Genomic DNA, 26,600 nt, shown 5'->3' on the forward strand with positions numbered 1-26,600 from the left:
TTGAGATGTGTCAAATAGAAAGGCTTCTTCATGCAGGAATTAGCTCTCTGGGGAATTCAGCTAGCTTCCCCTACTCGTCCTAACTTGTTTCTTAGAAGGAGCAAGCCCAAATGTAAGCAAGTACAGTTTGTAGATCACGGTTCTGTAGAATGATATTTTGAAAAGGAGGGAAGTGAGTGTTTTCCATTGCAGTCTTTTTGTTTCTGAAAAAAAAGATGCATTTTAGACGTGATAAAGGCATGCCATCTCTGTCCACTTATTAGTCCCTTCTTCTTCCCTTTGACCTGGCATTAAGTTTTTGAATCTATTAATTAGTTCCAGAAGTGTATTGATGTGGATTCTATTAGACTGGCTGTGTAGGTCAGAGGGGAGAGTTGCTATTAATGCCCATTCTGAGGAGAACACAGAAGCATGAGCCAGACAAATCCACAGAGATCAATGTCACAAAAGCCTCTCCTGCAGGTTAATTAGTTAGGTGTCTGCAGCACTGTAAGCTGTAGAAGACCAACTTGTGGGAGTCAAATCTGACAGAGATGGTGCAGCCATTCACATCAGACATGGAGCTAAGATTTTAGCAGTTTGAAACTCCAGAAGAGAACGTGTTGGAAGATGTGTCTGTTTCGGTTCAACAAGCGAGTTGGACACTAGGGAGAGTTGCTTCTAAGTCAAGAATCATCTGCTGGAGCAAAGAGGTGATTCAGCACTTAATGTGTCTAGACTTTGGGATAATGGCTTTGAATTTTTAACTATCATTTTTCTAGGAACTGAACTAAGAAATGAACAAAAGCTGCTTTTTTTCTGCTTTGCATTCTGTCTCCTCGCTGCCAGTTTAGTATGGGCTGGCAGACTGAAGTATTCAAGGTACCCAAAGTTGGAAAGTAATCAGTGTTTGACAGCAGTTCTGCACTACGTGTGTGTTTTGTTTTGCTATTTTCAATGCTCAGGGCCTGTCACTTGGGGTCTGACTGAGTCTTCGGGCTGTACACATCTGGCTGCATGCAGACACTGAGCAGTGGAACGTGCCGACCCTGGCAAGACAAGCAGTGGTGGGGAATGCACAATGTATGTGGTCTTGAATTAACTGTGATGGATTTTGAGATATTCGTAAATTAATCTAGGTGAGGTTGGGTCTGCCATACAGATGCAGTAGGATTTTTGCCAGGCTTTTATGCAGAAGCACAGCTGAGCGATGGTTGGAAGATGGTTGTGAGACTGATGCCATTAAGAGCAAGGGGAGAAGAAGCAGAGTGGATGGGAACTCAAATTAAAACTGCATCTGGAAATTGGTTGTAAATAAAGACGAATGGAGGCATGGATTCACAAATGCTGCCAACAAATTCATCACGCAATTAAAGTCTGAAACAGCAAAATAAGAACTGTCAAACATCTGACCAGCTACCCAGCTGATCTTTTTTTGTATGCTGCATTTAATAGCATGTATTGCCTCTTCTTCATCCACTGCCCTTTCCAGACCACTCTGTCTTATCAATTCAGTTCCAGGCCAAAAGGACATGCTGCTTTTACTTGCAGGGTAGAAGCTTGGTGGTGGTTGTCCTCTGTTTTTTCTTAGCTCTGCCATCCCAGAACTGATACTCAGCTGATTTAAAAATATTTGTAGCTCAAGAAACTCATTTATAGAGGAAAATTAATTTGACTTGATGAGTGTAAGTGAGAAATAAATAATTTATCAGTATTTCCTGATTTGCAACATATTCTGCCAGAGTCAGCTTTGAAAATGTCTGAGATGGCTTTGAAGTAAGGTACGTTTATTCCGATGTAAGGTTATGTTCAGGGTTTGTCAGCTATTTCTGAACATCTCCGTATGTGAGCAAACCAGTAATTCTTCAGAGGAAAAGGCTGTAGGAAAGACTAAGGGATCAATTAAAGGAAAATACTCGATAAAATACAACGTGGTTGAAATTTCCGTGTTCTGGGCCAATGTAACCCCAAGAGACTGAGCACATTGTAAAATACTAGTCATCTTTCAACAGGAGACTTAATGTGTTTTCAGAAAATATTGCCTGTGTTTTCTTGCCTGAAATGTCATTAACGTTTGTCCTCCTGTAACACAGTCTGACCCCTCTTGGCTCTTTGGAAACAGTTTTATGCTGGATGAGACACACTACACAAGTCTGGAAGGGAACTTTTGCTGAAAGAACTGTTTGGCTGGTGGATGTCATTAGTTCCTTAAGTCTTTTAAAATAGATTTAGCAGGCTCTCAGTGGTGAAATTGTTACAGGGATAGATTGGATCAGGCAGACCGTTCTGTACATTGAATTAAGGCCCTTCCCTTCCTCAGCCTTAAGGCTTTTTGTGTTTAGAAGTGGTAGTAACTGATTCAAGCATCAGCTTGGCTAAGGAAAATGAGGACTGAAACTTCAAAGTTATTCAGCTGTCAGATTTTTGCTGCTCAGGATTTAATTCAACTGTGACCATACTGAGAAACTTCAAAATCTGTGGGATGCTTGGTCTGTGCTGGAGTACAAGGGAGATATACAAGCAGTGGGACATTTTGCTGAGTTCGAGGTTCAGTTTGACAAAGGAAACAAAACTCTACAGTGATTAAGCTTGGAAAGACTGATTTAGTTTTGCAGGCTTGTGTTCTACATGATATCTGTAGGAAGTACTCTATGAAGAAATGTTGAGTGTAAACTGTCAGCCTTACAGGCTTTCCCTGTTCTTTGCCTGTTGGGATTGGGATAGCAGAACTTCTTGCTGTGAAGAGTTTCACAAATTCCCACTGTCTGAGTACAGAAGATACTGGTCTGTTTTCCAAGGTGTAGCTGACAAGGCTGATGGAGAGGTAGGCAGGAGGACCACAGCATGAGATTTAGGGCATCCAGATGGACAAAGAGTTCTGGGGGAGGAAGGAGTGATGGGCAAGTAGCCAGCTGAGGACTTCAGGCCACTGGGCTCAGTCAGTACAGCCTACATGAAGAAAGAAAGGCGTGGTGGTGTGGGTGATGCTCTGGAGCAGGAAGAAGGGAGCTCTGGAAAGCACTAATAAGGAGGTAGATTAGGTTTGGCAATGATGAAGGGTGAAATAACAGTCTGCAAAACAGTTGTGCAAATTCCAGGTAGTCATCTAAGGTGGAAAGTTGGAGGAAGTTGCAAACGTTAGTGCAGAAGCTCCTACTTTCCAAATGCCAGAGAGTTTCAGACCCTGCGAATGGTATCATCTCTACAGTTGTATGTTTTTAAGCCCTGGGAAGTGCTGAGATCTGAGGGATCTTGCTGGGTGAGATTGCTCTTTGAAGAAATGTTTCCTGCCAGCATACAGGGAAACTGCAGTTAAATTAATGAATGCCCTATTGTATCAGTCGGAGGAAAAGAGGGGACAGAGGACTTGGCAGTTGTCTAAACTTTCCCATCCAGGGCCCATTAGTCATAACATATTCCCTCTGTGGGCTTTAAATTAGGAGTGGAGTCACCTGTTTGTGACCCCAGCAGCTTTGCACAGAGCTGAATGTAACTCAGCTGGAAGGGCACATCCATGCTGTGTGTGAGTGTGGGGGGAAAAGTAAGATTAGCATATTCTGAGGTATTATTTTGAAGATGAACACTTTCCTTTTCTCTGAGCCTGGCACTTACAGCAGAAACTGAGAGCTGATTATATATTTACAATAGGCAGATATTTACAATAGTTCTGCGTGGGGACAATTTCCATACTGAAGTAGGTGTTAAGGCTTCAGTGTTCCACGTCCGCTGTGCCTTAGCTGGTAGCAGAGCCTGCTGATAAGAGTGTGGAAGAGTTTACTTGAGCTTGTGATTCACAGCAAATTACTTACATTTTTTGTTCTGTTGTAAAGGGCAGCAATTATTTAGCTGAACTGGTGTTTGAACTGCTAGGTGTCTTAATTGCAGCACTTCAAGCTTCTCTGTTTAAAGAAAGTATAAAACCAAAATCACAAATGTGAATTTCACTTATTCCTGTTCTTCTATCAATTTTCATGGTGTTGGAAGGCTTAGGCTGTTCATCTTGAGATCTCACATACAGCCTTTGCCCGCCACCTGCACTACGATCGAATATTCCCAATCCAGCAGTTGTGGCCAGAGTTTAGGTACAGTTATTTGGAGGATGAAGTACTCTGTTAATCTCATAAAAATGCATTGGAAACACTCACTTTTTCAACTGAACAGAGTCCTGGTGAGCTTTGAAGGACCAAGCATGAATTTACAAGCAGAGTTGGGAGAGGCATGGAAAGCCGAAAGTTCAGATTTTAAGCTTGTCAAGAGACTCTGACTTGAACCCAGATGAAATTTTGGTTTTTTTTTTTCAGTTCCAAAGGAAATCTGTGCAGTTCATGATCTTTCTTGTTTTAATTTTACATTCAATTGTCTGAGGAGTGGGAAAGCAAATATGTTCTACTTAAAGGGAGCTTCTGACACAGAAACTGACACGCTTCGATTAAGTCACAGTTATTAACCTTTTTTAAGCAGTGCTTTTCTCTAAAGCAAGCCTGAACTGTAAGGTAGCTTTTGTCAGCAGGAGTATGGCCAGGGCTAATGCAGAGCAAATTTAAAATGAAACTAAACTGAAGGGGGGAAAAAAAACCACCTGGAAATAAATAAAAGAACAAACAAAAATATTCTCTGCTTCTTCCTCTTGAATTGGATTTTAGAGTTGTTCAGTTTTCTTGGCTTTTCTGCACTATATTGCTGCAGGTGATCTTTCTGGCCATCAAGAATAAGGTGAGAGTGGGATTCTCTTTCCAGAATCACCGTGGCCTAAACATATGTCCTTTGATAAGTCACAGCCCTTTCTTGCTCTTTCTATACAGCAGCTTTTTCTCCTGAATGGCTTAATGATTATCTTGCAGAGGTACTCTGAGGTTTAGTTTAATGTCTTTGCTCTCCAGCTACAAAGTTGTACAGCATCACACATTAGATTCTTATTAGATTAAGAATTTATGCAAATGATGCTTAAGAATAACTCTTCCCTGGTATGCTCCTTTAATTTTGTCTGAAGCATTAAATTACACTTATATGGTGAACATCAATTAAAGCCTCCACCTGGATAAATCATTAATGCTCCTGCTTAGGAAAACGAACATTCTTTATAAATACAATGTTCTGTGTTAGGAAAGTTTTTCTGAAGTGCACCATGTGTTTCTGTACCCCATTTTCAGAGCAAACTTAGACATGTAAGTCAGACACTTCACTCAGAGTCACTGAGAGAAGCTTCACCAGGCACTCATAAATTCCAGAACAGTTCTGTCCTTAGACTGCTCTTCTTCCCCTTTGCAGCAGACAAGCTGTCTAATTACTGTGTAGGAAAAACTTGGTCTTGATCCTCACCCACACCCTTGTTAGTGCAGAGAATGGATCAGCTTGTTAGCCAACAGCACATCAAATGCCAGCATCTTGATGGATTGCACTGTTGGTCTTTGCACTTCGGTCTTTAGAGTATGGATAATCTCTCTTATTAAAAGTGCTCAGACTTTAATGGGAGTCTCAAATTGTGTGAGCCAGATCATCTGCTGTGCTTGATCTGTGCCAGGCTGCATAAGGAAATGCTTTTTCAAGCTGCTTCCCTTAGAGGTACAAGGCTGCAAATGGTGTTGTACCAGCTGTGTCCCCAGTTCTGAGTAACACCTGCAATGCATATACCCAAATTGCCTGCATAAGCCCTTAATAGCACTGGCAACACCTGCTCTGACTTCTCTCAGAGGTTTCTGGATAGATCTCCTCTGCAGATCGTGCAAACAGGGTTAGTGTTCAAACTAGTATATTTGCTTAATAACAAGTGCATAAATGTGATGCACGCAATATAGTCGTGTGGAAAATGGTTATTAGCCTGGAGCATGAAGGATGGAGACAAAAGGTGGATAATCGAAATGAGGTTTCTCATATATTGAAACAAAATGTTTAAATTATTATGTATGAAGAGGCTTTGTGTTGATTTCAATGCATTTCTGAGACTTTAAATGCACTGGATGTTCATCGGGGTCAGTTGGGACATTGGTCAGAGCAACGAGGAAAGTCTGATTCCAACACAAATCTGACCAGGAGATGGCAGCCTTGATGCACGCAGGAAATATCCAGTAACAAACATTTCTTCCAGAACCGACAGAGAAGAAATTACCTTCATTGAATGGGAAGATAGAATGTCTTAGCAATACCTAGATAAATGCTAACAAAACAATCCTGTTTTAGCTTTTGTCTCCTAACTGGCCATTGCCAGGTAGTGAATTACAAATGTGCTTAGATTTCAGTCTGAATACTTGAGTCATCAGTTCAATGTGGTAATGATTTCAGACAATGATTTTGGACTTTTGTATTTCTGTGGTTTTTGTTGTTTTTCAGAATTATCTGTAGTGTTAAAAGGCTGGACAGATAATAGATGCGAATGTTGTCACTTCTGTATATTTGTGGTGTAAACTAATAACTGGAATTTATAGCTGGAAGCAAAGCTGTTTTCTTCAAGCTTGAATCTAAAAATCCTTCAGCTTTTTTCTTTTTTCCCTTCCTGCCCATGCAGTTTGCTGATGTGTGCACTGGCTTGGGAAGTAGACTGAGAACTGGAGCATTGTATTGTAAGACCTGGTAAATAGGGAAGGAGTTCATAGGGAAGTACTCATTTTTCCTCTGAACTAGGATCTTGATTCTGTGTTTCTGCTCCATTCAGCAGATTGGATGAGAGCCTGGCTTCTAAGTTTGCTTGGAGGAATGAGCTTGGCCCTATTCATAGGATGCTGTTGTCAGAGGCCTTAATGTAAGCTGAAGTACCCAGGGGCCCAGTTTTCTACCCCCGCTGTTCCTATCTACACAGATGTCTGATAGAAAGTTAATTAATCAACTCATCCCTGAAAGCAGTAGGAAGTTACCAGGAATGCCCAGAGTGTGTCAGGTTGTACTGTTCCAATCTGTGAAGGCGCAGGCTGTGTCTGTGTGAACGGTTGGGAGTTTAAAAAGAAAATTCTCCCTGGAATCTGAGTGATTAGGGGGTGAATGGGCTCCCACTGTGAGAGGTCTTGTTGCTGTTTGTTTTCCATGTTTCTGTTTCTGCTGTCCAGCATGTGTCTGTTTCTAGCCCTGCTCCTGGTAGCCTCTGTCTCCTCGTGGGCCCTTCCAGGAGTGTTTCTGTGCAGCACTGAGCAGTACTGTCACTGTAGCCAGCAGCCCTGGCTGCCACCAGCACCTGCTGTTGGAACTGACCCGAGGTGTGGGCAGCTATGGGCTGGGGAGAGCTGCCCTTGTGCACCTGAATTATGAGCACCTGCATCATCCACTGTGGATTACAGTGGAGTGAAACTTAGCTCCCTCACTCATCTTATCCTTTTATACTTATGGTAATGTGCAGAGCAACTTATTTAGCTAGCAGCTGATGCAGGTAAAAGCAGACATGTGGAGATATACTGTGGAGCAGCCATGCGATATATCTTTCATCCTTGCTCACACAGGGGCAATTTGCTTACAGTGTTCAGATATCTGGATACTTAAATAGGTATTCTCTCAGTGCAGTGTTATCTTAGGGGAGCTTTAGCTAAGAAAGCAAACTGTAGCAATGTGCATTGCTTGTGTTCTTCTAACTTCTTCAGCGCTGCCTGGAAGGCACTGAAGTGATTCAGATCTGAGTGTAATAGAATAGAGTTTTTTTTGCATCTGTCTGTCCTGATCTGTCACTTTCTTTTACCTCCTGGCCTGAACACATGTGTGAAATTAGTTTTGCATACTTCCCTTCTGAAGACCAGTGTTGACTAACATCAAAAGGCTGCTTGAATCGTTATTGGTAGTAGGGTACGCTTGTAGAAACAAACAAGGTGGCACACTGTAAGTTCAGGTGCATGCTGAAAATGTCACCCTTCAGCCTGATGTTAGCAGTTGCAGCTTCTGGCTTTTCTAGTAAAGAAGTGCCCTATGGAGCCAACCTGACAGCCTGGATGACACGAGCCTTTATTTCCTTTCATAACAGCACAACGTAATCGCTGTTTTTGTTCTTGTGCAGCCAGAGATTCCCTTCTAAGCTCGAATTCAAATGGGAGAAACATCAAAGTTAAATTGAAATGCAAGGCTCCCCAAGTAGTCCGGGGGAAATGGAGACATCACTTTGTAGCTACCTCTCTCCTGCCAAAACTGCAGCACCCCAGATGTCAGAAAGCCATGCTGTGGTCTCTGCCTGCTCTTGGTCGACTAGATTGTTTTCATCCAAGCCTTTTTAAAGTTTTTCTCCTGCCTCCACTTTTTTTTTTTTAAGGAGTAAAAAGCTAATATAAGGACATGAAGTGTTATGAAGCATGAAGTTCTATAAATATTTATGCTGAACTATCAAAGAACTTGACAGTTCTTATTTTCCTGACATATTGGGGTCACTTGTTATTTTTGACCCTGAGAATTGAGGAGCACCGTAGTTATATCTGTTTGTAATGACTTCTGGATATTGTCTGGTAAACTTCTAGGAATATAAAGGGATAACAGACTTTTTCTGAGTCTCTTTGTGAAACTGTAACTTAAACTTTACACTGTGTTACTCACAAGTGATCATTCAAGTTACTGTAGCACTTGTGTATCTGTACAGTGTGGCAGGATGTTTCTGCAGCATGTGTGGGTTGAAGTGAGTGGCTTGGTTTGCCATTGCACACATGCAGATTTCTCCTAGGTGACCCTTAATTTTAAGCACTCAGTGATCACCTTCCCTTCTCTGAGCCAAATCTAGCACAGCAAGTTGCTGACCCCACATGGGATGGGACTGATGAGGTGTAAGGCCTGGCAAAGGGCTGCAGTTTCTGTGGTGTTTGCCCAGCACTGTTTGAAGCAATCTCTGCTATCAGAGGAAAACAGCAGCTCTTCCTAAAGGGTTGTGTGCTGGTAACCAAGCATTTTTCTAAAGATGGAGCTTGTAACTTTTTGGCATCTCAGTATCTTCATTTCAGAAAATTATGTTCACACAACCTGAACTCTAGCCTGAAATCATAGCAGGTGAATGCTTAAATACTGTGCCTAATGTTCTCAGTAAAGCTGAGAGCTAGTTATGTTATATTATTATGCAGAAACTAGTTTTGTCATTACACCCAGCAAAATGTGCCTTCCTCCCCTAGTTAATTGCATAGAAAGAACGAGTCCAATGCTTCACTTTGAATGTAACCCAGTGCTTGTTCTGTGTTAAGCCTTGAACGTGTTGTGTGCATCTAATACCAACGGGAGAGTCTCTCGCTGTCAGTCACTAGGGGGCACGGTGGAACTATCGAGGACGTTTGGTTGTTTAAGTCCCAAGTCTCTAGACGAGGCCTGTGAAAGCTGGGGAGAACTTCCTGTGCCTGCTGAAAGGCTGGGAAATTCAAACTGTGGATTTTATCGGTGACTTTCTTCTTCATCTACTTCTGTCTTGGAATTTAAAATCTGAAGTGTTATTTCCAAGGGTACTTACGCTTTTCTGTTCATACAATATTTCTTCAGGAAGCGTATAGCTTTGAGAACAAATGCATCAGCTCCTTTTGAGCAGCTTTTAAGTTCAACTCATAATTACAAAAAACACTTCTCAGTTTCTCAGGTTTCTGTAGTGGGAACAAACTCCAGACGTGTCTGTGAAAGAGAGAAAGAGGCAGCAGAAGAAATTGCTGTCTGAACATTATTGTTCTTTGCAGGTTGCGTGCCTCATACGGGTTCCATCTGAAGTTGTCAAGCAAAGGGCCCAGGTTTCACCTTCTGCTGGAACCTTTCGGATTCTTTCCCACACGTTGTACCATGAGGTGAGTTCAGAGACAAATCTCTAGGGAGTTGCTTCGTTCTTCTCACTGATGCTATACGTGTACAGGAGGATTTCTTCAATTTTACTCCAGTGAAGTGCTCTCCTGGTATTTTTCCATCAGTTCTTTTGTTGGTAAAAGAGGTAGACAGCATATGTGAGGAAACCTGACTTCCACCTTCCCCCCATGTGTGTGCACTTAAGCATGCACACTTTAAACAACTTTTTCTTCTTTTTTTTTATATTGGGTGCAAGAGGCAATGGGAGGTAAGAAGAGAGGAGGAAGGGGCAAAAAAGCATCCTCAAACTCTATTTGGATATATATATAAATGGTCCTTGTCTGGGACAGCAGGACATGAAGTCTGTGCATTTAGAGTCTTGGATGTAGAACAGACTTTGGGAGGGTGTTCTAGAGGCACTATTTCAGAGAGCTCCTTAGGAGAAGTGAGTACTCCTTCCAGCATTGATAACTTAAAAAATAATGTGTATATATATTAAAAAAAGATTTTGTCATCTTTTCAGTAGTTATGCTGTTTATTGTGTAAAACCTATTCACCACTGTTCTTAATGAGTCTCAAAAGGGGCCTTTTTCAAGTTGTATTCCATAAGGAAATGGCTTCTGAAAATACATTATACAAATTTCCATGTAGAAAAACCAGGAAAAGGAAGACATAAATATGACTCTTTAATGGTCCATTTGTTGTTTTAGTTGCTTTTAAATGAAAACTGTTGTGATGGCCCTGCACGAGAGGATCCCTGGAGCTTAATCTGTGATTTGGTCATTCTGTTCTAGAAGGTGGTGCTCTCCAAATTGTGTTCTTTTCCCTGTCTTTGTTGCTGACCAAAGAACTGCAAGACTTGGAAAAAATGCACAAGGAATTGTCCTATAAGATATTAATGGTGCATGTACTTTTCAAGTGATTTTTCATTGTTTTGTGTTCCCAGCTGGTTAAAAATGCAAAGTATTTGTCTTGGTAAAATCAAAGGCAAGGAGATGGATATAAGTTGTCATCATAAGTTGTCATCAGGCTATTGAAGTGGAAGAGGAGTAGCTTCAAAATGTGTGAGATGATGGATACTTGCCTAACATTAGGCAAGTAGAGTTTGATGTAATGTTACTGTGCTAGCCTGCACTTCTAGTTTTAACTGTAGGGTATATTTTCTTCTCTATCACTGATTATTCTGGACAGTGCTCTTTGAAATGAGCATAAAACCCACCAGCACTCTAAATAAGAGAATACAGTATACATAAATATGTTATAATCAATACAGTCAATTTGTACGAAGCTCAGGTCTGACACCTGATAAGGCTGCAGTACTTGCTTTGTAATCACCAGTAAATTGTGGTCTCTGGCAAACTAATTCTCTCTAGCTGATGCTTTCTTTTGTTGGTTTACAGGGTATTCAAGGACTTTATCGAGGTTATAAAAGCACGGTATTAAGAGAGGTAAATACACTTGTCTTTTTTAAGCATTGATTCCTTTGCCTTGCTTTTTTGTTTACTAACAAAAAGTAATAGCAGTACAATTGAGTTCAGTTGCTCTAACCGTATATAGCATATTTCTTTCTAGGTGAGTTACCAGCCTCTAATTTAAATAGACTGATAATGTGCATTACAAGACCTATGATACACACATCTACTCTCCTGTCACTTGCTTCTGTTCCTGCTCAATTGTTACAGTGTGGAAATGTATATGTTAATGTGATGAAAACCATAAAGTACTGGAAACTTCCTTGAATCTTGTGATTGCATTTTGTGAAGTATGAATGCCAAGAATGGTGAACTGGTGGTGTGAAGCCAAGTTTGGCACAGACAGATTTAGACTTTCTTTAAATGTCTTTGCCAGTGGGTGCCAAGAGATTTTGTCATCTCTATAGAGGAAGGATTGTGCACACTCTTTCCTCTGCCCTCCAAATGTGTGAAAGAAATGTCATTAGTCATCCAGTCTGTGGATGTGATGTGGTATTACTTAAAGTCAGAAGTACTTCTCTGTTGGGGGGGGAAAAAAAAATAAAAAATTGAGCTAAAAATATTTTGGCATTCTTGACAGAAAATAGTTTCTAAACTTCAAGTCTCTTCATAAATGTACTACCCATTGCAGGCTTAGTGTTTGATACCCTATGTGAACTGAAGAGACTAATTACAAAAGAAGTAGAAAAGCTCACTTGTAGCATTTTGTTGCCCTGGTTTGGGCACACTGAATTTGATGTGTGGGCAGAGGCTCTGATCCTGCTGTTGTTGGTTGTGTGCCCTCGTGGCTTCAGCTTTAACTTTTGTTGGTGCTTTCTCATGTATCTGGAACTGTGGCAATTGAGGTCTCCCCACAGAAGTCTCCATGCAGGCTGATGGCATTTGCTTCTCTGACTTCAGACATTGAATATGGGCATCTGAGTGACTTCTTAACAACTCTTGTTTATCACATCTTATTACCCCTTATGATTTCCTTGCAACTTTGTTTTGGGTTTGTTTGTTTTTATATAAAACATTTCCTAACAGTAACATTTCTATAAAATATACATGGTCTTTTCTGGGCTGTTTCGTATTAGTCAGTGTGCAACGATTTCTTTTGTCCACTGACACACACCAGTGCATCCAGAACTGCTTAGAAAATCGTATCTCAGGAGGTCATCTCTTGACAAAGTAGAAGTTGCACCTTGAGTGCCCTTAAACAAAGAGACAAGGTGTGCTGCTTTTGAAAACATAGCAGCTGCTTCTCATAAAGTGTTCTTTACTTACTGTGCTCAGTGTGAAATGTGGAGATTTGTTCTCTTCTTATATAACTCAACCGAATAAGTCAGATTTGGATTATTTTTTCTTTTTTCCAGACCTGTTGGCTCTGTTACATTGATCACAAAGCTAACTGCAGAGGCTTTTCAGCCTGTATTCGGTAGCTCTACTTTAAAAAGCCTTTCTTCATGCTGAAAACTGTTTTTAGGCCAGATCTTGTTGCAATGCAGCATAAAGATGGATATTGCCTAAAATAAGAAATCCCGCATTTAGTATTTCCTAAAGTGCTGAGAAATGACAATGCTCTGCAGTTTATTTGAGCACTTCTGAGTGTTTCAGAAATTAGTTATTTTTGCAGAAATGACACCTGCTTTTGTGAGATGCAACCCCCACCACAGCTTCATCCTGTACTTATTTTCTGGCTCACTAAACATGTGTTGTTCCCTCCGATTTCAGTTGAAGATGGGCAAAAAAAAGGCCAGCGAGTCATCTTGATTTCTCTGAGGAGTTCTGAATAAATGAATAAATTTGGATGCCATTGAATACAGATTTTGCATACTAACAGGTAGATAAAACACATGGTTACAACTGGGTACTATTCTCCTTAAAATTTGTTTTGACATATGTCAGGGTGGTAATTAATTTGCAGATCATATTCATGGCACAGTGTGTGACCCTGCAGAGATAACTTTGTTTTCTCAAAACGGCAGCACTTTGTTGGAAATTGAATGGGGTCCTCTCCATTACGTCTATTCATAAAAGATCCTTCAGAACTGATTTGTGTTGAAGTATTGCTGTTTGGGTAAATCTGTCCAATGGAATGAGAAATAAATGATTACCAAGTGAAATGCGCTTTCTTTTCAAAATGAAACAAATTGTGATATTTTTAAAAATAAAATGAAATACAGTCTTTGAATTTAACACCCTGTTAAGACCATTGCATTTTTAGACACAAAATATTGTAAAGCAATATCCAGTAAGAACTGAGTACTGAACTTTCAGCTTGAAATAACGTAAGCCCCATGTTTAATCTTGATATATTTCCCCTCTATTTTAATACACTTCTTTCTTTAAGGAAAGGCTCTATTTTCAGATAAACATCTATATTCATTATTGGACTCATCCTGGTAGCTGCATAGCATATGGAGACTTAGCTGAATTTTATGCTTATAGATTTCATTGGTACGTTTAGGTTCTTTACTTAGGCAAACCCCTTTGTTTAGTTCCAGTGGAGTGCAGTTTTGGTTAGAAGGATTTCAGTGCACAGCTTTTCATTTATAAAAAAGTAATAGAAGCAGCTGTGGGTGCTGATGCTTTGAAAACAGTGAGCTGCTTGCACTGACAAAGTTACTGAGCCAGATTTTAAGAAAGGATTAATTGGTGCATCAGGGTAAGGTTTTGCATCTTGCATAAAGCAGGTCTCAGTGCCTGGACAAAGATCTGTTTACCAGTTGCTTGGAAATGAGTCTCATTGTTTATAAAGGGAATGCAATCTTGAAATCTCTTCTTTTTTTCCATAGTATTTGTAGATCTTTTCAAGACAGACTTACTCTGTTCTAGGTAACTTGCATTAGCTGTTGTGCTGCTTCTCTTCTGGTGTGGTAGTTGTTTCCTCATTTCATTTTTTCTTTCTTTTTTTTTTCTTTTCATTTATGTCTCCTCCTTCTCATCAGGCAACTTTCTGTGCAGACAGATAGTAAAAAAGATAAAAGATAGCTAAATATGTATATAATTCCAAATAGCATATTTGGGCATACCTTTGTTGGAGTTAACCTCTGTGGAGAACAAAGCATGAGTGCATGCTTGGAAGTTTTGGCCGTGCCTTTTTCACCTACTCTGAACTACCAGCCCTAAAATCTAAGTGGGATCAAGGCATGGAGTATCATTCTGTTTGCAGTAGTAGCCTTAAAGACGCACCCATCCTCTATGAGGAGATTTTTTGTGACAAAGCACAGTATGCCAGTACGGTTATTAAGTGCCTGACTAAGACTGAATAAATGGTAGAAATTGGAGGCTGTGAAAAGGTGTGGAATTCTCATGATGTCATTTCCAAAGCAAATCAAAGTGAAAATCGTCCTTTCCTGTGGACAAAGTGTACCAGCATGCACTGGTGTGGAAACTGAATCATGCTACCAAGAGCAGGCAATGAACAGGTAAAAAAGGTATTCATGTTTTCAGCAAGAGAAAGTTGGTTTGCAAAATCTTCTGCCATCTTATAATGAGACAGGAGTAGTGGTAAATGCACTGTAAATCCTCTAGAATTTCTTAATGGGGATGTATTTCTGCTGCTGAGATCTTATATAAGCAAATGGAGCCAGATTTTTAATTCCTGCATAATTCATTTTATTAACTATGACCAAGTAGAACATCTGTTAAAATTCCATAATGTTCAGTTCATGGGAAAAAGACAGAAACCCTTGAGTTCTCTTTGGAGTTTTTCCATTTCCATTAATGTTACAGGACTCTAACAGATGTCTTAAAGGATGTTGTTATGAATGAGAAGACAACACAAGAGAAAATGAAATGCCTTGTCCAGTTTCCCCATGCACAGTAGCTTGTTGGGCACTGAGTTACTTTACTCCTTACTTATCTGTATGTTCAGCTTTGTGCAAGCAGTGCCACAGTGAAACAGTGTCTCTTCTGCTGTGGTACTGTGGAAGTGTTTGGGAGAACTGAGTGGCTGTTTTCTGTGGCTTTAATTTCTCACTTCCAAAGACAGGGCAGATGGGCAGAGCCCTAGCCCAGAGGAAGACTGGGAAGGAGTTAAAATGCATACCAAATTATTTCTTTATAGACAGAGGGGGTGGGGGACTGAATCTTTAGAAGGCACTGATGACTTGAAAGGAGGAACTTGAAGGAAAATCACTGACAAACAAACAAAAAAGTCTGCTCTTAAATGACTTGCCTCTCACTTTCTCCCAGGTAGCATCTGAAACAGCTGGAAGCAAAATGAGCCTTAAAGATGCACCTGCTCCATTTCCTGATGTTTCAAGTTCTGATGAACACAGGATGCTGAGGGGGTTCCATATAAAAATATGGAACCCAGCTGAGATATACTTAAACATTGTTGACCAAGCCAGAGAGGGAGGCTTTGAGGACTGAGCTCAATAGAGAACAGTCTGCAAACAGGGATCCTAGTTTGTTTATCCACTAGAGGTAGTTCTGCATGCTTTTCTTCTGTTAGAACGTCTTTGTATGAATATCCTGTTCTCTTAGCTGTTAAGTTGTTGTTGTTTTTTTTTTTAAGTCGATCTCTGTTGCTGTAGGACATAAAGAATGTTAGTAAGATGTTCTTTTTCTTGCACAATTGAATCTTTGATCTTCTATCATTCTCTGTATTATAGAGCAGATGTCGACAGAAATAGGCAAACAGGGCACTATCTTAATACAATATTTGGAAAAAGAAACATCCTCTCTAATGAAATATGTGCACTACCTGCCTTCTGTTACCTTCTGAAAAACTGGGCTGGCTTTACTTTGTTTTGTGGTTCTGGAGATTTGCCAAGACAACTTGCCAGGCAGGATCCATAAGCCTGGGCTTTTGACTTCTGCTGGGCAACCGGTGTTTCTTAGGCTTCAGTGTTTCCATACAAAGCAGCAGCCATCCCATGGAAGGGGTGGCAACTGTAACAACTGATTAAGTAGCTAGTCCCTACTTTGTGGAAAACCATGCAGAAGTTATGTGAGATGATTAATAGGAGGACAGTTGGGGGGTGGGGAGGGGCAAAAACCAAAACCCTCTGCTTCCCTCCCAGCTCTTTACCCCTTTGGTTTTTTGTTGTTTTTTTTGTTTGTTTGTTTGTTTTGCAAAGTGTATCACATACGTGGTAGAACACTTGTATCTTTCTAGATTGTTTTGGAAGGTAAAGAAGGATTGAAAGGGATTACTGTGTGTAAGAGCAGGAGGCAGCTCCATGGATTGGTGTAAGGGCTCATGGCCTGGAACCCCAGTGAAAGTAAAGAAACAATTCTCCTGTTTTTGTGGGTTGTTCTACGTATTCATTACTTTCTCCCAGTATATGCAAGAGCAGTATTTGGAAATGGAAATGGAAATCTAAAAGGACACATAAAAAATACTTCTGCAGACTGCAAAATAAACCTGCTTTTTACTGTTTTTTGGGAGCCAGCTTATGTGACTTGCCTGAAAGATAAATAAACTTGCCAGGATGGGCAGAGATGGAGAGTGAATTTCTTATAGTAAGGTACAGGGGAGAGTTGTTTGTTTGTCAGCTATATGCAGTGATCTGGGACTTCTTCCAGTCAAATGCCCTCTTTTCCACAGGTCAGTTGCAACATTCGTGTTCACTTCTTCTAAGGCTGAGTGCAACCATTCTTGCTGTCACTGATTTACCAATAGTGCTTACAGTTGTGGGGTCCCTCAGACATCAGTGGATATCTTCAGATGAAGAGACTTTCTTATCTGTGGAGTGTACTTGGGAACATACAGCCTTGCATGTGGGGTCTGTGAACAGACAGAACGTTTCTGAAAACTACATGCACTAAAAATGGCTTATGTGATTTGATAATACTGATTCTTTTCAAATTAAAGTGTATGCAAGTGGAGTCTTGCAGGAAGCATATTTTACTTCATGCTTGAAATTAAAGCACTGTTTCCAGACCTTCTCAAAGCAGATTACTGAAGCGTTTTTACAAGCAATGTTTTCTGCAACATTCATGATGTAGGAATGTATTTTGTGGGTCAGTGGTGACACTGTGGGCAAGAAAAAGTTGGGAGAACGCCGAACTTTGTTCTGGTTTTCTTCATGCTATAAGGTTTTTGTTGCCATTTATTCATTGGTTCTTAAAGAATCTAAGAACTGTATTTTTTTTATATTGGTAATGCTTTTTTTGTTTTTGGCATTGGTTTGAAGAACGTATTCCACATGCTATCTGTAGAAGAGAATGTTATATGAATATTATATTTCCCTGCTTTATTTCCTTGCCTAAATAAATTCATCTGTGGCAAAGGATTGGGAAGTAGTTACAAATCCCTCATGAAGGGGAACACATGGAAATAAACCCTTTCCCTGACATGAATGGGTGACTGTAGCAGGAGGGAGGACAGGCAGCAGAGGACTCCTCGTGGTTTAAAGAAGAAAGAGCAAAAAAGGCTTAAAGAGACAAAGGTAGTAGGTAGCAAATAGAATTGATTATAAGAAGTACTTTTGAAAAGTATTAAAAAGAGAATTCTATGTGGTAGTGTAACTGAATGAACAACACTGAAGCTTTCCAAGGCAGATTAAATATATTAAATGCATAACTCTATCTTCAGTTATTGTAGCTGATAACGTGACACTGGAGTCATGTCACGTCTGGTAGGGCTGGATAGCTGTGCCTACTTCTGTAAAATTTGGCTGCCCTTAACACTTGTGACTGTTTAAGAGCAAAATGAAAGAATTAAACAAAAATTTGTGGAATTTTTGGCTGAGTGGTTGATTTTGATTGCACAGCTACATTCCACTATGGGCAACTGTATTTTGTCTGTCTCAGTTCTTTCTGCAGTTCGAGTGGCAGACAAGACTTCCTGTTTTACTAAGTTGTACTGCAGTCCTGCAGATGGCTGAAGAGTTGCCAGGCTCTATCTGGTGAAGGCTGCATTTCATTTGTGGGTGAAGCAATTTGTGTTTGTGCTGAAGCAGGTTGTTATCTAACCGTAAAAAAGATAGGAGTGTGTGTGGCATATCTGTTTATATAAAGTCTGCACAAAGACATGTGCATGCATATACATGTAAAATATGACTTTGTTTTTAATAGTACCTTGTGAAGGGTTTTGTGCTTTGTAAGGCAAATGGTCATGTAGGCATGTATGATCGGTCTGAAACAACAAGCAGGTTAGCAATATGGAACTGGCTTTTAAGGGCGAAATTCTTGCCTAAAGTAGACAAAAAATGACTTTCATAGTGAGAGATTTCCTTGCAGAATCGTCCTGCTGTCAGCATTAACAGCAGTTGTCTGGTTTTTGTACTTTTGGCTGCTGTTACCTGGTTTCTTTGCATCTGCTGAAGAACAGAAGAATCATCAATCCAAGATGAAAAGCTATTCCCCAAAATTCCTTGCATGATGTTATCACAACCAGGAGTTCTGCTTTAATACAGTGTCTGCTGTGGTCAGGAGATGTGCATGGGGACCCAAGGGTGTAGTGAGGGTCCTGGGCAGCAGGCTTGGTGTGGGACCAGAGCCCAAGTTGTCTGCTGCTTTCTGCTTGGCCTGGAGCTCAGCACTGGCTGAGGGCCTCTAATACTTACGAGCCTCCAGCCACAAGTTGAGCAGGGACTGTTGTTTGCTCTCTTTTATCAGAAAAATGATGTTCTTCAAATTCTGTAATGAGTTGAAATTAGATGAGCAAGAGGGAGGTCTTGGGCACTGACACATGAGCTCTACTGATTTGTTTAGGGGAGGTCAGTACCTCCGTGGTGCTGGCTTTGGGGGAAGCCTTAGCCTTTGAATTACCATTTGTGCAGATTATCAAAGGCAACAGAGATCATGATTTCTCATCTGTAGGTACAACAACAGAATTGGAGGGGTGTAGCTAAAGCATATATAAGAGAGGAAGGAGATTAAAATCGGTGCTGCTGAAAGCATGCTTCATTTAACCACAGATAATTCCACCCAAACCTGGTGCATTGCTGGATTTTATATATATATATCTATATACATGTATATATATATGTATATATATATCTATATACATGTGTAATAGATACATGCACATGTATATTTGTATAATGCTTGCTCTGTTACATGATGTGTATGTAACGTGTATATATATGCACATGTGTAAGTAGGCAATGAGAAGCTGAAATCAAAATGCAAAGACTATATGTGAAGGTTGGGGGGGAAAAGGGGGTGGGAGGAATAAAAAGAAGACCAGCCACAGAGCTTATGTAGTTTATCACTTATGTAGTTTATCACAGTTCAGATAATGTTGTGGAATACTGGCTAGAGAGGTCTTGGGTCAGCTGGCTATGAGAATAATTCTTTGCAGTAGTTAACACAGAGTCTAACTTATTGTCTGGAAAGAAGTAGGACTTGATCTCAGTCTTGTGAGTGTAGGACGGATGACTCCCCCCGAAAAAAAGAAAATGCTGAAAGTCATACCCAGCTACACAACATACCAAGGGCCAAATTTAGCTGGTTTTAGCTAACTGAATAGGACAAACAACTTTTTCTTTTTAAAGGGAAATGTTGAGAGTGCACTAGCAATCAGTCCTTACAATAAACATTTTGTCTGGCTGATGGCAAAGGAGTTAATTTTGGGCATGGGAACTTTTGCTTCTATTTAAAATAAATTAAAAAAGGAGCACAGTGACCTTTCTTCTGTTCCTCCCTTCCTATGGGCCTGTTGACTTCAGTGCTATGAGCAGCCATACGCTAGAGGGCACACAGCACCTGTGATTGCAGCAGTGCTTATTGCAAGGGAATTGAGCTTGGGATGGTCTGAGGATCTTGGAATTGGCTTTGCTTTAAACCTGCTTCTCAACCCGTTGCAAAGGAAATGTGAGGAGTAGTCCTTCTGAATTTCATGGGACTAACTTGTGTTACTAAATGAAGTGAGATTTAGTTTGGAAGCGATTTTAACTTTGATTAGGTTTTCATGTGGCATGAATGAATTGAATAGCATCCTTAGGTCTGTAGCATTCCTCCCCTGTATTCCTTCCCTGTGAAATAAAGCCTATGTGGTTGTAAAGAAGAGAATGTAAGCTCTGTCATATTTGAGATAATCTCCATGTGATGCGTACCTTAATGTGAGAATCCCACTGGGAAACCAACAGTTATAAGAAAAATCTTTTTAAGGATAGATAGCAACCTCTACAGCAGTGCAAACTAGAGGCTGCTGCTTTTTGTTTACTTGCTTGGACTTTGTTTTAGTGTTTACTTCTTGTTACTGAGTGGCTAGTTGGAATTGTGCAGATGCACAGAGCATCCCATGGAACAAGAGAAGAGTGGCATTTGTTGGGACTTGAGAGATGCATGACCAAAGCTCATGCATAAGCTGGGTCTGTGTTGTGTATGGGATGCTTCCATTCAGGGATCTCTGATTTGAAGGAGCAGCGTGGCTGTGGTCTTCCTGCTAGGAGAAAGGGCTCTTTGCTTGGGCTGAAGAACTGGAGTTGTAATGGGAGAGCATGCAGTCACTTCATATATAGCTGGAAGTGCTTGTGGGGGATGGAACAGGAGGGACAGATGGTAGCATGACTTTCATTACTTTTATAGAAATGTAGGCAAAGCAGGCCTAGTGAGTATACTGCAAATGGAAATAGCATTATTAAACCAGGCTCTTATCTCACTTTTATTTTTCTGTTAATTTTATAGAAGCTAATAAACTGTAAGCTCTGCGAATTTTCTTCTTATGCAAGTTGAGTAAGTGAAAACTGTATTCTTGCTTTTTTCAAAGCCAGCAGGCCTGGCTACAATAAATAGAGCTTGGCCTGAATGTTTTGGCTTCATGCTGCAGATATAGCAACTATCAGGTCACTGCCAGATCTGTCTGTCCCAGGCTTCAATCTTTTCAAGCTGAAGACTGCTGGTGATACATGTGGGTGAATTTCTGTCATGAGTAAACTGAGGCCTGTGAATGCTCCCTCTCTCTCTCTCCAAAAAAAAAAAAGAAGAGAAATATAACCTAGGGTGGTATTTCTGTGTTCCAAGGAAGTAACAGCCAGTATGTTGTACTCTGTATTTGCATTTGACATCATACTGTCTCTTAACTTTAAAAGAGAAGAGCTGATAAAGAAGTATCCATATGTATCTGAATAAGCAATAAGCTCATACCGCTGTGGGAGGTTATCTCCTCCATTTTTGTTTTTGCTGATACGAAATCCTGAAGTACAAGAAAGCATTTTAGGAGTCTCATTAAATATAACACCATGAAGCACTTAACTGAATCTTGTCTTGCTGACTTTAATGTACCAAATGCCAATTAAGGCAAAATTTGGCCCACTATACTTTTGCCACTGGCTACATACCTCACAAGTTTGGGGTGGAATTTTTTTTCTCCTTTTTCTCAAACTCTCTCAGCATTTTGCCTTCTGGCCTGTGCAGCTGTGCTGCTGGTATAGCTTCTATTTCTGGAAATGACCCATGCGGTTAGGTCAGTTTGTTTTAGCCTTGCTCCTTGTTGCTGAAGTAGAATAGCACATTTCCCCTAACTGCATAAAAGTCAGGGTAGACAATCTTGATAACTATGATTAATGGGCCTCTCTGCTTTGCTCTGCAGCTGAAGGCTTCCGGAGATTGTGTCAACTGGGCTACAGCTCCCCAGACCAGCTTTTACATAGAAATCATAGCTCAGGTTTGATTATGCTGTTATGGATATTTTTTGTTCGTGGCCTTCGCTGTAGAGAAGTCTTTGCACCAGGAATATGGTAATGGAGTTTAGAGAGGTGATACTGGTATGAAAATTGTCTGGCTGTTACCTGGTGGTTTGTGGACTGCATTTCCTGTGGCTGAAGTTTACTCTGCAGTCAGCATGCTGTTTTAAACCTCGCTCTGATCAGCATGCTAGGAGCTGTGGTAGTAGATGGTAGCAAGTGCTGGTAGCTTCCATTGTAGTTGGCTCAGTACAGTGAGTACATTTGTGAATTACATTTGTGTTTCGTTCAGTAACATGGCCTTATCTTTATCAAGTTCTATCAATACTATATTTATCCTTCATGTTGTCATTTTTGTCAGAGAGAAAAGCAAACAAAGTGTCATATTATCCCGATGAAAAATGTTGTCCAGAGACTCCAGCAGCTGTGTAACTGCTTCTTCAGAAATAAGGTTATAGAATATAGGGAAGGTGGAGGGGGACGATGATGTAAGTAGTGATTAAAAAAAAAAAAGTGTGATTGGCATCAAGAAACATTCATTGTGCACCTCTGTTCATTTGCAAGCACCCATATTAGTGAGAGTACTTTGCAAATTGTCCTTGAAAATCAGAGGCTCAGCTTGCATCCTGCATGCGGGAAAAGCTGGCTGCAGCACAGGCTGAATCCATCCAAGCCTTCCTGGAGACTGCTCTGCAATTGTAATTGCAGGCCTTCTGAAAGGAGCACATCAGCCTTACAATAATTGAATACAAGTCTTAATAGCAAATAATCCTCTTGAAGTTGTGTTTTCTTCCCCCTGCTGCAATCAAAGGAGAGCTTTGTTAAGGCATTAACTAACAAATTAGCTGCTAAATACTGGTAATAACCTATTTCCTATAGATTGCTTTTTAATTATACCCTAAGCAGTGTGATTCCTGAAATCACTTCTTTGGCAAACCAGCGTTTGTGGACATTTCAGACCACTGTAACTAATTGGCAAAAAAATAATTCTAAAGGTTATTATTGGTATCAGGACACACTTTGCTGGTATGTTCCTATCTTCACAAGAAATATGTTCTTAGTGGTTGTTTTTTTCCATTATTAATAATTTAATTTAAACCTATTAGACTGCGGTGTGAGATTCTTGTTTTAATTTTACTTCCATCTTCAGAAAACTCAGAAAAACCCTAATTTGATTTTTAGATAATACAGATATCTTCCATTTAACTGTTAAGCAAAGCTCTCTCTGCAAGAGAGAAGGAATTAACTGTTTTATTTTTATATGCAGCAGTGAATCCGAGCTGTATTTATTCTGCTGATCTCTGAAGTCTCAGCAGTCATTAAGAAAACTAAATGAACTTTGGGTTGAGGTAGGAGGAGTGGTTTTCTTCTTTTTGTATGTTCATTGCTTTTCCTCCCCAGATTTCAATAAAGGTTGTACTTCTTCCAATATATCACTCTGCTTCCCTTCAAACCTGACTCTTCTATAAAGGAGCACAGCCATCAGAACTGGCAAGCGTTAAGCTTGATAATTAGTTCAATATAGTGACCGATTCTGTGAATTACGAGTTCAAAGCAACATATGGACATGGATGAAATCAGATTTTGGCATTTCTCACTTAGATTGTTTCAGGACACTGCTGGAGCTTCTTTGATCTGTAAATAACAACTGCAGTTCAGTGCCTTGCTTAAAATACTTCAAACGCATTCATGACTTCTGCTTTTAGATATAGACCTCGCTTCTAGTTATAGTTCTGAATCAGATTAATATGGCTATTCATGTTTTGAGATTTCGTAGAGAAAGCTCTCAGAGATAGCTCTTTAAATTCTCTGTGTTCTAAGAGAAGCAGCAAATGTTCATCTGCCTTAATCTGTGTCCCAGGCTAGATCAACGGATACTTTATGAAATGGAAAGCAACCACCTCCTGTATTGCAGTTCCGTTACAGTCTGGTGGCAATTGGTGTCTTCCTTTTACTCTTGCAGTGGTATCTAAATAATAATAATAATAAAAAAATAATAAAACAAAGGTTTATTTTCAGTGCACCATTCAGTTACCAAGGTAGTGACTCCATTCTCCCTGCTGTAGGTTGAATGTTGCAGCCATTTCCCAGCTCACGACTTTGCAATGCTCTCAGCATGATATGCCATAGACAGAGAGTAGTTGGAGATAACCAGCCAGGCTCTTTGTTGCTCTCTGAAGATATACACAGGTGCTGACCTGGTTCAATAAGCAACACTGCCTTTCAATGGTTAGTTAAATGCATCACTTCTGGGCTTATCAGTCAGCTATGAAAGGGCTGTATGATTTCTTGGTAGCAAAGGAATGTGGGAATTATTGATAATGTGTTTTACCAGCAACTTTCCAGCTGGGTAACTCCATAGCCTCTAATTTAGCTCCCACTGTTTTGCTTAGAGAAGTTCAGCATTCAGCTGGAGTGCAGTGGATTTCTTTTTCTGCTGCAAAGTTAGCTGTGTAATTACCTGAATTCTACACAAACGATTAAGAGTCGTTTTCATAGTGCTTCGGGGTCTACTTAAATCAAGTTCTTGTCCTATGCAGACCTTAATCTACGAATTTGTACCCTTTGAAAATTCACTGCATCCCCCTCCCTCCCCATAAGCTTGAAACTGAGCAGAAAGACAAGCCTTGTTTCTAAGGAACCTCATCCCTTTTCTGTTTATAGCCCCTTGATAAGATGCCAGATACCTCTCTCTTGGTGAAGCATTTATTTTCATGGGCAGCAGATGAGAACACCCAAGGAGGAAAGTTAGACTTGCCTCACAGGATCAGACCCATGTTCTGTCCGGTATCTTGTCTCTCCTTGGGGCCAGATGGAAAATCCTCAGGGAAGTCAGCAGTAGGAAAAGTGCCCTGCTGAGCTTCAGACTTGCATCTGGCAGCTATTAAAAGGCAAGCGTTCACTCTCTCTTCAAGTGAGTCCTTGTTACTACAAGCACCTCCAACAAAAATGACTGTACAAGTGGTTACTACAAATCCTAAACTTTTACATTAGCCTTCTTAAATGGATGCAGCTGGCTTGAAAATTTCTTGCACCAGTAATTGATTTCTGAGGGCCAGCATATTTATTTTTGGGGAAAATGAATGATCCTTCCTGCTTACTCACTATTTGTGTTTCCCTTCAGGTCTCTCCTCCCAAATGCCCTTATTTATTTTTGCACCTTCCCTTGCAAAGCATCGTACTGCACAGCTCCCCACAAAAACTCAAGTATGTATCAGCTATAGTCATGTGGCAGAGGGCTCCTAAAGCCCCTGCTTGGTGATCCCTCACCTTTGTTGCAAAGTCCTTCCAAAGCTGCAGTTCATGATCTGGAAAGTAACGACCAGGAGAAGGGCTGACAAAGCTGTGGGCAGAGAACACGTTTCAGGAAGATGTCTCACCATGAAAATTCTTGGCAGCTTCAGGACAGCTTCATCTCCATCCTGCTGTGTTTGGCACCACTTCCATGTCATGGGAAAAAAAAGGAAAGCTCTGCACATCCACAGAACCCTGAGGTCTGTAGATAGTGTGATATGAGAGAAAGGCCTGACATCAAAATTCAGCTGCAGTTGTCACAAAAAGGAAAATAGCAGCAGAGAGCAAGGGCAGCTTGAGGTGCAACAGTGGTTAGGATGTGGAGGTGGATGATGTTATATTACAGACTTAGTCAAAAACTTGATGTTTTGAGCTAGAGGTCTCAACTTACTCTGTGCTCTCTTACCTCCCTTGGCTTTCCTCCGTGAGCAGTGTGCTCAGTTGTGGCTGCTTGCAGGTTGTCATGTGCTGTGGCTGTCAGTCACACGTTGGGTGTTGGAAGGAGAGTTGAGGATTCTGGCTTGACTGGTTGGTTAGAGAGAGGCTCAGAGGGCATGGAGTAGGCTAAGAGGGTATGGTGGAGGGTAAAAGAATGATGAAGGCTGCGGGATTAAGCCTCAGCAGTACTTGTTTTGTAGATTAATATCTGAAGCTTCTGAAGTTTGTTATATTCTAATGAATGTTATTCCTCTTTCAGGTGTCTCTAATATTTCAATCAAAATTATGTCCCCCCAGGTTATATTATGCATTTTTTTTTTTTAGTTATTTAGTTTTCCTATTTAGCCTTTTAGGTCTTCTGAGATAGACACGTGTCGCTTGTGTGCTCTCGCTTCACGTTAAGGTAATCAGTAGGAATTCAGTTCTGGCTTCACCAAAGCCCTTTTTTTTTTCTACATTTGTTTGAACTCTGGGTATGTGTTTATTCTCTTCATGTGGAATTTCATGTAGTTAGGAGATGCTTTTTCTGAACACGTGATGGTACCAGCAGTTATTTACAGAACATGTGGTTTCTGCAAGAATAAAATTAGAAACCAAGCCTAGGAATTTCTGTGGCAGGTTAGGCACTGCTGGCCTCGACTGTCATTGATTAGAAGAAGAATAAAGCTCCTGATGCTTCTACAGATCACTCTAGCATCCCCTTCCCTGATATTATGGTACACGTCATACAGCACAGAGAGATCAATGTCCTGGGGGATGAGCACTGTCTGTGATTTTGGATGTTATTTTGTCTTCTCACTGTGCTTTTTATGCTCCACATCTTTCTGACTGATGTGACTATGTAAAATACGAGTTGCTTTTAAAAAGCAAAGGGTGCATCTAATAACCATGGGGAAAAAAGGGTCTGAGAAGCAAACTAGATTCTATGGTGAAGTTTTAAACACCACCCAGCAAAAGAGCTGTGATATATTTCCTTTCATTCCTGTATTCTTTAGAACCTGCTTCGTGCTGGTTGATGTTGATTCAGGATTTTAGGAGGGCACTTGCATAAAGCAGGGCAATTTGTGCTATCTCAGAAGCTGGTGAACTTCAGTGGCTTGTGTACATGGTGCCTGAGAGCACACTTACCCTGCCTAGATGTTCC

The 26,600-nt window shown here is 40.5% G+C and overlaps 1 protein-coding gene across 4 annotated transcripts in view; it reads left to right on the plus strand.

Annotated features, from left to right (window-relative positions):
- Positions 1 to 26,600, plus strand: part of SLC25A26 (solute carrier family 25 member 26) — an 81,622-nt gene that overhangs the window by 8,501 nt on the left and 46,521 nt on the right. For 3 of the 4 annotated variants that reach the window (XM_048957522.1, XM_048957523.1, XM_048957525.1), the window contains 2 exons: positions 9,585 to 9,689; positions 11,085 to 11,132. The exons of the other annotated variant lie outside the window; for it this stretch is intronic. In XM_048957522.1, the coding sequence (XP_048813479.1) occupies positions 9,585 to 9,689; positions 11,085 to 11,132 (153 nt within the window). The remainder of the gene's footprint in view (positions 1 to 9,584; positions 9,690 to 11,084; positions 11,133 to 26,600) is intronic. 4 annotated transcript variants of the gene reach the window in all.

This window comes from Lagopus muta, chromosome 11 (assembly GCF_023343835.1).
Source record: "Lagopus muta isolate bLagMut1 chromosome 11, bLagMut1 primary, whole genome shotgun sequence".
NCBI classification, from domain to species: Eukaryota; Metazoa; Chordata; class Aves; order Galliformes; family Phasianidae; genus Lagopus; species Lagopus muta.